The sequence below is a fragment of the Arachis hypogaea genome, chromosome 20 (genome assembly GCF_003086295.3).
Source record: "Arachis hypogaea cultivar Tifrunner chromosome 20, arahy.Tifrunner.gnm2.J5K5, whole genome shotgun sequence".
Classification (NCBI taxonomy): Eukaryota; Viridiplantae; Streptophyta; class Magnoliopsida; order Fabales; family Fabaceae; genus Arachis; species Arachis hypogaea.
Window position 1 is genome coordinate 115,453,270 of NC_092055.1, and position 14,236 is coordinate 115,467,505.

General features: G+C 39.2%; 1 protein-coding gene across 1 annotated transcript; it reads right to left on the reverse strand.

The window, feature by feature from the left end:
• On the reverse strand, nucleotides 1–555 carry LOC140183164 (uncharacterized). The gene has a single exon (XM_072231186.1). The coding sequence runs from the start codon at nucleotides 553–555 to the stop codon at nucleotides 1–3; it is 555 nt and encodes a 184-aa protein (XP_072087287.1).
• Between the last annotated feature and the right edge of the window lie 13,681 nt (nucleotides 556–14,236).

The window sequence follows — 14,236 nt, forward strand, 5'->3', positions numbered from 1 at the left end:
CTAGCACTTCTTGCATCTCCTGACGAATTCTTGGGGATCTGTCATCATCGAGGGCCAAAAGTAACCGGCTCTCACGAGCTTCCAAGACAAAGCTTTTCCCCCGATATGATGGCCGCAACAACCTTCGTGGACTTCCCTAAGGACATAGTCCGTCTGGTCGGGTCGTAGGCACTTCAATAGGGATTGATTCAGTCCTCTCTTAAATAGATGGCCTTCCACTATTACGTACTTGGCCGCCTCTCTTCTCAATGTCTTTACCGCCTTGTGGTCGTTAGGGAGCTTGCTGCTTTCTAAGAAGTCAATGATTGGGTCGATCCATGAGGAATCGATGTCTGCTCGGGACGCGCATAGGGCGACTATTGGCTCTTTCACTAGGCTCTGAATCAAGGAACGATTTCCCGTTCCAGGCTTTGTACTGGCCAGTTTGGATAGGAGGTCAGCTCGTGTGTTCCTTTCTCTTGGGACATGCTGTACCACGACCTCTTCGAAGTCCTTGCTCAAGCCCTTAACCTTTTCCAGGTATTTTTGTAGCAGAGGGTCCCTAGCCTGATACATTTCGTTGATCTGGGAGGTGACGACCTGAGAGTCGCTGTTCACCTCTACCCTTGTTACCCCGACTTAGCAGGCCGTCGATGAGGGCCTCGTATTCTACCTGGTTGTTGGAGACTAGGAACTCAAACTTGATGGATTGTTTGTATACTATCCCCATCGGGCTCTCGAGGATTATCCCTCCTCCTTCAGATGTTTGATTGGAGGCTCCATCAACGTGGAGCTTCCACCGTGTGCCTAGGGTTTTGTGAGGGTCTCCCATGACCTCCACGAGAAAGTCGACCATGGCCTGGGCCTTGATTGCATGTCTGGGCTCATATTGCAGGTCGTATTAAGATAGCTCGATTTCCTAGGTCATCATCCATCCCGCCAGGTCGGGTTTTTGCATGACTTGACGTATCGCTTGATCCGTTCTGACGACAATGCGATGACCTTGGAAGTACTGTCGTAGCCTTCTGGATGAGGTTAATAGCGCATACGCTAATTTTTCCAACTTACTGTATCTTAGCTCCGCTCCTTGTAGTGCTTTGCTAACAAAATATACCGGCTGCTGGGTTTTCCTTCTTCTTGTATCAAGATGGCCGCCTGGGCTTCATTGGTTACAACCAGGTACAAATACAGTGTCTCAGAGTCCTTGGGTTTGCCAAGAACCGGGGGTGCCGACAGTATTCTTTTGAAATGGTGGAATGCCTCTTCGCATGCTGGGGTCCATTCGAACGCTATTACTTTTTTCATCAAGTTGAAGAATGGGAGGACCTCAGCTGCCAATGCGCCGAGGAAGCGGGATAGGGCAGTAAGCCTTCTGGCTAGCCTCTGTACGTCCTTGACGCATCCTGGGCTCTTCATTTGCAGAATTGCTTCGCACTTCTCAGGGTTGGCTTCCACTCCTCTCCGAGTTATCATGAATCCTAGGAACTTTTCGGCTTCCATGGCAAAGACACACTTGAGAGGGTTAAGTCTCATGTTGTGTCACCGGAGGGACGCGAACACAGTCTCTAGGTCACTAATGAGATCTTCCGACTGGGTGGTCTTCAACAGGATATCGTCTACGTAGACTTCTACCGACCTGCCGATAAGACTGCTAAAAACCTTATTCATCAGCCTTTGATAAGTAGCTCCTACGTTTTTTAGTCCAAACGGCATTACTTTATAGCAGTATGTACCCCCTGGCGTTATGAACGCCGTTTTCTCTTCGTCTGGCCAGTGCATCGGTATCTGGTTGTAGTCAGAGTGTGCGTCCATGAACCTCAGAAACCGATACCCTGCAGCCGCGTCCACTAGAGCATCAATGTTAGGGAGGGGAAAGGAGTCCTTAAGGCATGCCTTGTTGAGGTCGGAGAAGTCTACGCACATCCTCCGCTTCCCATTGGCTTTCCTAACCAGGACTACGTTTGACAGCCAGGTCGAGTAGTCCAGTTCTCGATAAACCCCGCTTCTAGCAAGCTGGCCATTTGCCTGGCCATCTCGTCAACTCTCTTCTGGGACATCTTTCTTCTTCTTTATGCCACGGGCTTGGCCTCTGCCTTCGCAGCTAGGTGGTGCGACATGAACTGGGGGTCAATCCCCGGTATGTCGGCTGGGGTCCAGGTGAACAGATCGCCATTTGCTTGGATCATCTCCACCAACGGCTCCTTCAAGTTGTGGGGGAGGTTTCTGTTCACAGAGGTGAACTTGTCTTCCGAGTCGCCGACCCTGAACTTCTCGAGGTCTCCTCAGGCTCTGGTCTTGGCTTGTCGTCGACACTAGCATCCATATCAGCTAGGAAAACCCCGGATGCCTCATTTGACTTCTTCCTTAGGGAGAGGCTGGCGTTGTCGCATGCGACCGCCATTTCTAGATCTCTCCTGATGGATCCCACCGACCCATTGTCAGCCACAAACTTTATCATCAGTAGCTTGGTACATATTACCGCTCTGAACTTGTTGATTTTCTTTCTTCCCAGGATAAGGTTGTAGGCCGTGGAGTCCCTTAGAATAAAGAACTCCGCCATTATCGACCTCTTTCCTTGACCTCCTCCAATGGAGACCGGTAGGGAGACTGTTCCATCAGTCTTGATAAAGTTATCCCCCAAGCCGACCACTCCGTGTTGGTGTGTTTTTATGTCGGCTTCTCGGAGGCTCAGAGTGTCAAATACATTTCGAAACATGATGTTCGAGTCGGCTCCAGTGTCAACGAGAATTCACCTGGCCAAACCAGTTCCCACTCTTGCTGTGATTACCATGGGAGAGTTCTCCGGTACGTCGTGGAACCATTGGTCCTCTGGTCTGAATGATATTGTCGGGACTCTCCTGGAAGAAGGCGCAGGACTAGATAATGACACGGCCAAGACTTTGGCGTCTTTCTTGTAGGCCACTTCGACCTTGGTGCAGCGTCTCTCCCGACTATGACATTCAGGATGGTGAGGCCGCGTTCACTGTCCTCTTCGGGTTCTTGCCTTAGTTTCAAAGCGCGGCTCCTGTCGTCGCCAGATCGGTCGCGATCTCGCCTCCTGGGTTCTCTTATGAGGTGAGAGAACTCCGTGAGCTTACCTTCCCGTATCGCCTACTCCAGAGCGTCCTTCAGGTCAAAACAATCCTAGGTTTTATGGGTGAAGCCCTTGTGGTAGTCGCAGTAGAGGTTTTTGTTCCCTCTAGTTTTGTCCTTGAGCTGGCGGGGCTTCGACAAGATGCCTTTGTCAGCTATTTGCTGGTACACCTCGACGATCGGGGCTGTCAGGGGAGTGTAGTTAGTGAACTTCCCTACCCGGGGGAACGACTTAAAGGTCTTACTTGGCCTTCCGTCCCTGGAGTGCTCCTTAGGCCTTTCCCCGTTACCGGGCTGACGAGCAGGGTGATAGGCGGGCTGCCGCTTGTTGGCTGCCACGACTTGGTTGACCTCCTCGTCGTTGATGGACTCTCTAGCCACATTTTGGATTTCTTGCATTGTCCACACGGGTTTGGTGGTAAGGTGTTTCCTGAAGTCTTCGTTCAACAGCCCGTTTGTCAGACACAGGCTTGCCACCGAGTCGGTCAGGCCGTCAATCTCTAGGCATTTATCATTGAACCTGTCCAGATACTTCCTAGTCGGTTTCCCGCTTCTTTGCATCACTCCTAGCAAGTTGATCGGGAGCTTAACTTTAGCAATGCGCGTTGTAAACTGAGCCAGAAAAGCGTGGGTTATATCTGCAAAGGTTGTCACGGAGCCTTACGGGAGGGCGTTGAACCAGCGGATTGCCGGTCTTGCCAAGGTCACGGGAAAGGTGCGACATCTCACTTCGTCACCCACACCTTCCTAATTCATCCTAGCCTCAAAGGCCGTTAGATGTTCCAGAGGGTCCTGGGTTCCGTCATATCTCATGTCCGTTGGCTTATCGAAATGTTTCGATAGCCAGACCTCGAGAATGGAGTGGTGAAAAGGGGTTACCCCATGATTACGGGATGTCGCCGCCTGATGGAAGAAAAATATCGGTAAAGATTTTCACAAAAATTATCGCGTTGCAAGTATAGTTCTAAACCGACAATTAAACCTCAATCAACGTTTAGATTGTTTGTCACGGATACAAACCCAATAAAAATTAACCGAAGTATTTAAACCTCGGGTCGTCTCTCAAGGAATTGCAGGGAAGTATGTTACTATTGGTTATGGAAAAGTATTTTTGGGGTTTTTAAATGTTGAACAAAGAATGTAAATGACAAGAAAATAAACTAATAACTAAGTAAGTTCTTAGCAAAGAAAGAGACTTAGAATTCCTATCCTTATTATCATAGTCACTTGTGATGGTAATTGGCTTTTACTATCACTTAGTTAACCTCCAACAATTGGAGGAAAGTGAAGTGAGCAAAATCAACTTAACTTCACTAGTCCTAATCAGAGACTAGATTTAGTGAAGCTTAAGCCAACTAGCAGCTTTCAATCACCAATCAACAAGAGACTTTGACAACTCAAGAGTCTCCAAATTGATCAATCCAAGTTAAGAACATAAAAATATAATTTAAAATCCAACCAAGCATTTTATCAAACACTTGGAAAGCATAAAATAAAAACTTAGAAAACTAACAAGACATAGCAAAATTTAAAACTAACCAAAGCAAAGAAATAACAATAACAAAGCAATTGAACAATAAGAAACGTGAAACATAAATTGCATTAATGAAAATTGAGAGTAACACATAAACTCATAAACTAAATTAGCAAAATAAAAGAATCAATGAGAGAAGTAAATAACTAAAGTACTAGAACAAATAAACGTAGAAAAAAACTAAAGTAAAGTAAGATAGAAAGCTGAATTGGAGAAGAAATAAACCTAAAAACCCTAAAACCTAACTAATGTGAATGAAAGTATGAATGATTGATTCACATCTTCCAGCTTCACTCTGCAGCCTCTAATCAGTATTTTCGGGCCTGAAACTGGATCCAAAGCAGCCCAGAAATCGCCCCCAATGAATTCTGATATCTGCAGCACGTGACGGTTTGTCACGCGTACGCGTCGCTGAACAAATTCCTGGTCATGCGTACGCGTCATCCATGTGTACGCGTCGCTTGCCTCTTGCACTAGTCACGTGTACGCGTCGTCCATGCGTGCGCGTCGCTACCAGCTTCTGAAAACCTTACTTTCTTATGTTCCTTCCTCTTTTGCATGCTTCTTTTCCATCCTCTAAGCCATTCTTGCCCTGGAAAACCTGAAATCACTTAACACACATATCATGGCATCGAATGGTAATAAGAGAGGATTAAAATTAGTGAATTTAAGGCCAAAGAAGCACGTTTTCAATCATAGCACAAAATTAGGAAGGAAAATGTAAAACATGCGAATTCTATGAATAAGGGTGAGAATAATGGATAAAATTCACTCATTTCAATACAAAATAAATCCATTCCTCGGTCTTTCTCTGCTATCTTCTCAATTTTTCTCCTCGGTATGTCTCGCTGGAGGTCGAGTGTAGATTATGGGGTCTTGCCGCCTCCCTGCACCTCCCTACTTTTTTCTTGGCTCTCTAGCTCGGACCGGGGGGTCGGTGTGCACCTAGAACGGTCTCTTCTAGGGCTCCTTCCTCTGGCTTCCCCCCTCTTTTGAGGAGGCCAGGAACGAGGTTGTCTCAGGTTGGGCTGGTAGCACTCCCTATTCGCTAGCTTCCGCTCCAGGTTCTGTACCCTGTGGAGCAGCTCCTGCATTATTCTAGCGTTGTCGCTCCCCGTTCCTCCGAAAGGAAGCCTTTCCTGGAAACGGGAGGGAAGTTTGTTGCAGTACCTAGGTGTTAATTTTGTTGCACATCTTATTCCATTTGAACATGGTTCGATTTTGCACATCTTTTTTTTACATCTACTCAAGAGTGAAGGGAGAAATACAGAGTGGAAGTTTGGGGTTGAATGGACTGAATATTGTCAAATGTATAAGTTGAAGGCAAAGGACAATATCCTTAAATTGGATTCCCTGCGGAACCGCCAGTTAAATTTGATAATTGAAAGATTTTAAAGTGTTTGGGTGATTAGGATTAAACTTTACATTGATCATATTTTGAACTATGTCATGAAGTGTATTATTTATATTTTGCCTTGTTATCCATAACTGTGTGAGAACTCCTATTTTGAATATGACCAACAATGGCAACTAACAACTTGTTCGGTTAATCGGGTACCAAACGGGTCGGATGAGTGAAATGATTATGAGGGATGAAAGGGATCTGGTCCAAGGATGCTGGAGAATGGATATACCTCCCGGGTTCGTGTCTAAGGATGGATCGTTGGAGCCTCGCGACCTCCTGAGCTGTTGTGGTGTAAAGGGAGAACCAACTACAAAAAGGACTCCGACGCCCAAGTCAGAATCCGTACAGATGGCAGTAAAGTGAGAGTATAGTGACGTACCTCGGGGAGGGGTAGGGCCCTCCCCCTATATACTCTGTACTTAGGACGGGTCCCACAGGAGCAAAATATGAACAATACACTTCATGACATAATTCAAAATATGGTTAAGGTAAAGCTTAAGATCCAAATCACCTACACGCTTTAAAATCTTTAAATTATTAGATCTAGCTAGCGGGTTCGCAGTGAATCCAGTTTCAGGATAATGTCCTTTTCCTTCAACTTATACATTTGACAACATTCGGTCCATTCAACCCCAAACTTCCATTCTGTATTTCTTCCTTCATAGATGGAAAAAAAAGACGTTGCCTCCGCTAAAAGGTAGACCAACGATCTGCCAAATTGAACCATGTCCAGATGGAATAAGATGTGCAGCAAAATTAACACCCAGTACTGCAACAAATGAACCATTGTTAGTATTTAGGAAGAATTTGTTAAGGTTATCTATCATAAATGCATAACCAGAATTTGACATGTTTGCATAAAATTGAGATGAATTATTTAGAATCAACTTGCCAATCTACTTCCAGTTAGGTCAGCACGTGTCAGGGTCTTTCTTAGTAAGCATATCGAGTGTATCTGCTTGTGGATACTTTAAATTGTTAGTCTCCATTCTAAAATGTAGTTCAATGTTATGCAGAAATAAAATTTATGGGTGAATACAAAAGTTAAGTGTCACATCACCCGTTGTCAGGTTTTCCTATGATGCACGGACACTGACACGAACACGGGACTCGACACGATACGGGACACGCCGACACGTGAATTTTAAAATCTTACATGACACAGGGACACGCATACATATAAAATATAAAGTATTTTTTAGATAAACCGTAATGATATTTTAATATTTTATTGATATTAAAATATAAATTAATTTTTTAAATTATTTTTAAAGTCTTATTTTAATTATATCAAGTATTTAAAATATTTTTTGTTTTAATAAATAATAATATATACTATATCTAAATTTATTTTAAGGATATATATTAAGAATAAGATCGGACACGCTAACACGTGATGGTATTTAGGTGTGTCCAAGTGTGTCCAGAGAAGAATTTTTTATTTTTCATTGAGACGGTTTGGACACAGCAGACACGCGTGTCGGACGAGTGTCGGTGAGTGTCGTGTCCGAAATGTGTCCGACACGCAGACACGGTAACTCAGCAAAGTGTCCGTGCTTCATAGGGTATTTCTTTTCTTTCAGAACTTTGTTTGCTCAACTCAACTGATGAATAGCTTTGATCACACATAATTATTGGATTATTAGGGCTATTACCTTCTATTGTTGAATTTTCATCCTCATTTGACGAGTCCTGAAGCTCAGATGGTTTGGACCCGGATAGTACCATAACATCAAGTGATAAGGCGTCACTGTTGCTGCCGTACTTTAGATGAAATGCTCTTTCTACATTGTGCAGTGTATTTTGGTCCAATCGGTCCCCCACATAAAAATTTTTATCCGGAACAGTTTTAATAGGTTGGTTCATTTTATTGCATAGTGAAATGAAAAATATCCCAAAACCCACATAGATAAACGGTATAGACGTATAGTAGTCCCTCTCCCAATAAAATAGAAATCTCAAATCAGCTCAATTGAACCCTTAGTTATGACCTTCTGTTTAGTTTTACTTTCTAGATCCAACACCAGACAATTATCCCACTCATCAATTGCGTAGCATGAAGACCTTAATTGGTGGCCATAAATTGCTACAAAATGTGGTGGCAGAGCTCTGTCTCCCTATATTACATGTTATATCTAAAATTAAATGTTGTCCCTCACAAGCTATTTAAAATATAAGACATAGTATTACATATATTTGGTTACCTGCTCGTCGAAACCTCAGAGACCCTTCTTTTCCTTTAATCCAGTGTTCTTGGGTTGCCATAAACCTCTTGAGAGCATATTATAGTACCATCATAGGTTAGTGAGACTTCAATTATTTGTATTCTAAGAAATGGACCTGTACTACCTAAAGTAAATAATCATTTTTCACTTATATATTTAAGCTTTAAAAGAGCAAAAAAAAGGCTGGCTATGACAGTAACATATAGATTACAAACATCATTTACGGAATGTGATCGACGAATGATTATTTTGAAGCTAAATATAAATTTTAGATACCATAATTAGTTTCAGTACCTTTGGTAAATGAATAGAGTGGTAAAAAAATCTGAATTAAAAAATTTAGAGTCAACCAATGATATAAGTTACTTCAACTCAAGCCAAGTTTAATGAAATATGACATATAAGAAATGGTTAACTAAACAATAATTATAATTAATCAGATAAAAAAATTAACAACACTTTTGATACATGATAAATTATTAATGAGTACAGTTATTTCATGAATCTTATGCTAATATATCTGTTATTTGATTTGGAGAAAAATATTTTTAAAACAACTATATAAAAAGTTATATAAAAACTACTCAAATAATAAAATTATGAAGAATTCTTTTGTTCAATTGGGTTAAATATCATCTATCCTTTTTGATAAATCTTTATTTTTAAGTACTTAAAATAAATTTTGTTTGTCAATTTCTTTATGAAGTTACCTTTTTATATTGAGCTCAAAACAGAGTTTGGCCATTTAATGATGAATTGAATGCGTTAAAACAAAATATTTAAAGTTTTTGGACCGATAAAAAGATGCCTCTAAGGATGTATAGCCTATCAAATTTTTATGGCTTTATTATTGGTTAAAAGGGGTAAAAACTATGACATATGAAACCTAATTAAGTTAGTATGATTTGAAGATTTTTTTCTTAAATATGGGATAAGGGGACTAGCAATTTTACCAATCTAGGGTAGTATGTTCCTATGTCATGTACCAATTGAGTATTACTGGATGTTTATTTTCTTATAGACATGCAGAGTAAGGATCAACGAGGATTCAATTTTTTACCTATTGGCATCATTTTTATTTGCATGCACCACCATCCAGTTTTGTGATGTTGCTAATTGTCTTCTCAGCACTGGAGAAGAGATCAATGATTTTTCCTCTTAAAAGAGATTATATTAGAATAATTAAAAAAAAAGGAAAAATTTTCAGTTTCTCTTAGTGTTAAGAGAGACTGCTAGAATTCAGATGGAGATAACATTTTACATGGATGGTTCGAACCTTGGTTTGCTCTTCAGATGGATCTCAGAAAAGATGCTGCTGGCGCAAACTCTTATTATGTACCTCTGCTGAAACTCCTTTATCTCTTCTCTATGCTTTGCTCACTTTCCTTTTAATTAGTTAGTCACTAATTAAAGAGATGCCTAAATAGTTATTATATGTGTGGGGGAGTTATAGTCTTTTCTTCTCTCAGATCCTAAATGACAATTAAAAAAAAAATTGAATAGCCATTATTCGAGCATATGCATATAGATAGCCATATGTTTTTCTTCCTTTATATATATATATGTGTGTGTGTGTCTTTTTGATTTTTTTGGGCCCACCTTTGGGTAAAAATTAATTCTTTAACTGTTTATTTGCCAACTAATTTTAAGACTTTTTTAAGCATAAGGAATAACAGGAACGGCAGTAATGGAGAATGAAGGAAAGGCGTCATTTTTCTTTTTTTCAGATTCAGCCAGTCGGGTTGCAGGTTCAGTTGGTTGGGGACTGGTAATGGGCCTGAAGCTATCCAAAAAAAATTATGTATGGGTTCTGATCCCAAAAAAAGTGTCATATTATACGGCGCAGTGAAAGGATAAGGGCATGAAAGTAAATAAAACCCATTCTCCTCCCTTATCAGATCTCTCTCCATCCATTTTTTCACTTACCGGTACCCAATATCTGCACCGTCACCAAAGCTAACACATAAACTTTGCTCGCGATGCAAACAGAGGAAGCGTCAGTAAAGACTTCTCTTCAATTTGCAAAAATCGAAGCTCGATCCATACGCTTTTACTCAGTATAGATGGCTGTCGTTAGCGGTATTATAGAGGTAATTGGTTTTTTTGCAAAGTTCATATAGTTACACAATTTATTGGCCGAATACATCATGACAAATTATAGATTTATACTTTAAAGAATTTTACTTTTATTAAATTTGGTGTTATAGATTTATACTTTAAAGAATTTTACTTTTATTAAATTTTGCATTCTAATTAATATTTTATAAAATAAGAAAAAACTATATATATGCATAGTATAAATATTTTGGCAGCACTTTTTAAATTGCTAGAGTTCACAATTCTCACAAAAGAAAAAACTTTTTTGAGTATATGATATTCGCAGGAGTTTAAAACCCCACAATCTGAATCGAAATCGCTGCAATATAGGACCGTTGGATGTCTTTGAAAATTAATGCAATTTAGTTGAAATCGTCGCGAACAGCAAAGGACAAAAAACTATTATTATTTGAAGTTCAAAATAGCGTCGGTTCTAAAAGAACTCCTATAATTTAATGCAGGATGCCCCTAATTGCGTCACTTTTTATAGTGTTATTCATAACTTATATTTTATGTTTTGTTTGACTTTTACTCAAAAAATTTGACGTGTTAGATTTCTATTATTTATACATAAATTATAATAGGGATATTGAGTGCTTATATTTTTTCTTTTAGATAAATTACGATAGGCCGATAAATTTTATGTATAATTTTAAAAATTTATTATTATATTATTATTTAATGATAGAATATTATTATTGATATACTTTTGTAAAACACATTACACTGTTATGATTTGTGTTAAAAGACACTATAACATTTTTAATAACTTATGCCGTTTAGCATAATTTATGAACAAATATTAATATTTATTATTGTGTAGCAATTACATAAATGATAAAAAATAACATATATGGAGTTAATATTTTAAGAACTAATTTAAGTATTAACTTAATATATATATATATATATATATATATATATATATATATATAACAAATTTCGATTTAGGATAATCTAATAAATATAATTTTTTAAATTTATTTTAGTAAAAGGTCTCGTATTTATTCTCAATTTTTCTTTGTTAAAATAATTTTTTATCACCTACTCTTTTAGTATAAACTCCAAACCTACTGTTTGGCTCACACTTCAACCAGCTTTACCCTAAATCCACAACCCACACAATATTAGTTAGCTTCCAAACGAATTGGACATAGAAAATTAGTTCAAATTTTATAAATTGACAAAAGGGTGGAAAGGTAGCACGCCCACCATGTGCCTCTCAAGTTGCAGTCCACAAAAGGACTTCTCTTCAATCTAGGCCATTTTTTTTTTCTAAAATTAAATCTGAATAGTTAAAAGGAATGGAACAAAATATTTCACTAAAATACAATGAAACAGGTGAACACCTTCCATATAACATAATAGATTTATTATTAATTAACTTATTATCTTTGTATGAAACTTCTTCGAAATTGTATGTGAGTCACATATTCATTGCAGAACCGATGCAGGTACGTAATTTCAAAGAGATCTCTGATTGTCAGAATTCAATGGTTTAATTTACTTTGGCTGTCTCACATAGTATAGAACAAAAATATAACGTGGTGTCTAACAAACACGATTAGACATTTTTATCCGCAATAAATGTTTATTATTTTAAAAATTTCGATAATTATTCCCATCAAATAATCTCTCCGTTATTTTCAGTAAAATTATAAGTTTTTTTTATTTAAATAAAATAAAGAATCATTAATATTACCAAATTTTTTTAATCTAATTTTTTAAACATAAATCTCTTATTTTTATTATAAATCGTCTTAAGACTGTGTGTATTAGATAATATATTAAATGTTACATCTTAGGACGATTTATGCATGGAAGTCTTTAAAAAAATGCACATAAATCATTCTAGGATTCTATATTTCTCAAGTTAAATACAATTCATCTCACGGTAAGAAGGGTTATACGTTTTTTACTTAAAACACAAGGAGGTAGGACGATTTATGTGTCTCCTACAACACACAGCAGCCTAGCACAATTTACGTGCAACAAACTAAGGCACAATAGGGTACGACGATTTATGCATATAATGCAACCCTCAATAACTTCCCATGAGTAATGTTTGCCAAAGAGGCCCCCATTGATGGCGAGGAAGGTCTTGGAGAGAAGGAGAATTAGGGAAGAAGACAATTTACGGTAGAGGAAGACATGACCAAGTGGGTACCGGTGCATGGTACAGCCAGAGGCAGAGGGCGGCGACGACAGCTGCCAATCGTGGTGGTTAAAGCTTTGGTGGGCAGCGGAGGGGGGAAGTGCACGGCGGGGCCAGGCAGGGTAAGGGGATAAGCAATTTCGGTGAAAGATGGTGAAGAACGAAGGAGACATGTACTGATTGAACGGTATTACGTACGTTACCAGATTTATCGACGAAGAGGTCAATTGTCAAACTTGTTTACAATCTTTATAGTTGATTACAGTAATATATTGAGTTATCTTAATGTAATTATCTTAATATAATCTATACAGTTTGTAAATTAGTTATTCGTTAATATTTTAGGCTTAAAATGGTTAGGAATATTGTAGTTGTTGTAGGGTTAGGGATGAATTTCACTTTTAATATATATTTTTGTTGTTATTATGCGTTGTTGAGTTGTGACTGTATATTCTTGTTTCATCAGCCCACTCGATATGTTAGGAGCATTCGTAGGCAATAGAAGGTGATAATGCATGATCGTATAATGTCGTAACTAGATAGTGTCGGATTACTACACGTTGTAAGGCTGAATGATTATTGGTTTAAGCTTGATGAGCCACTGAGTAATGCATTTATGGAGCGATGGCGTTGCTAGACCCACACATTTCACATGCCATTTGGGGAGTGTAAAGTAACTTTACAGCATGTGGCATATTAGTTCATCCTCCCTGTTGATGGATTTCTAGTTAGTGGATGTCTCAGCGACTTTGAGCAATTGATGGAGGGGGAAAGCTTGCCTGGGTGTGGTTCGAAGAGTTGTTTGGTGAAATTCTACCTAACGATTGTATTGATGAGTTTACCGTATCGTTTTTCTAGTTTCAGAACAAGTTCAGATTCATGTTAGCTAATGGATCGAAGGCCACGATACAGGTTTATGAATGTGGTTACATCATGATGTTGTTGTCCACGATGCTTTTTGGGGACAAGTCTGGTGCTAGAGTTCATTTACGATGGCTTTCCTATGTTGCGGATTTCGACGGACTCGACAAGTATAGCTAGATAGGGTTCAGCCACTTTATCCTGGTTGTATAGGTGTCTCTGCAGAGTTGCTAACTGGAATGTTAAGAACCTAGCTGGGCCACTAGCAATGCCGCAATCTTGGATATTTTGGAGGTTTGTCACATTTAGGCCCAGAGGGTTTGACACCATTCTCTAGCCACTTGCATCGAGGTCAGTACGTTTCATGAGGTTTCTAGTGCACTAGTTCATATATCTTTTTCTAAGTTTAATGCTTATCATTATGAATCTTCCAGGTGGGGTAGGTACCTGCCATCATCAGACGAAAAGGGTTCTCGGGTCATCGCTACTCGACATAGACTAGACAGGTTAAGTGTAGATGATGTAAGTATAATCTTCTATTACTTGCTTTTGATTATACTAGTTCGTTGTTTATATTTATGCCATAATACTTGAGTATAATTAATTGATATGTTGTAGTTTATTTGGATGCCGTACAAGATCTTGAGGTTATCCAAGTAGTCCATCCTGATATTCTCAAGCCTGAGCACACGCTATTATGGAAGTCGACTACTGCATTAATTTACTTTGCATCAATTGAATGGTATCATGTTGATAGAGTTCTATTTTAGCTTAGGAGAGTTCAGCACATCTCCGATCCAGCCATCAACATTGATTTCCTGTTGTCGAAGGACGGTTGAGGACCGACCCAATGGTTCCCTGAAATATTCGCCACATGGCATGATTAT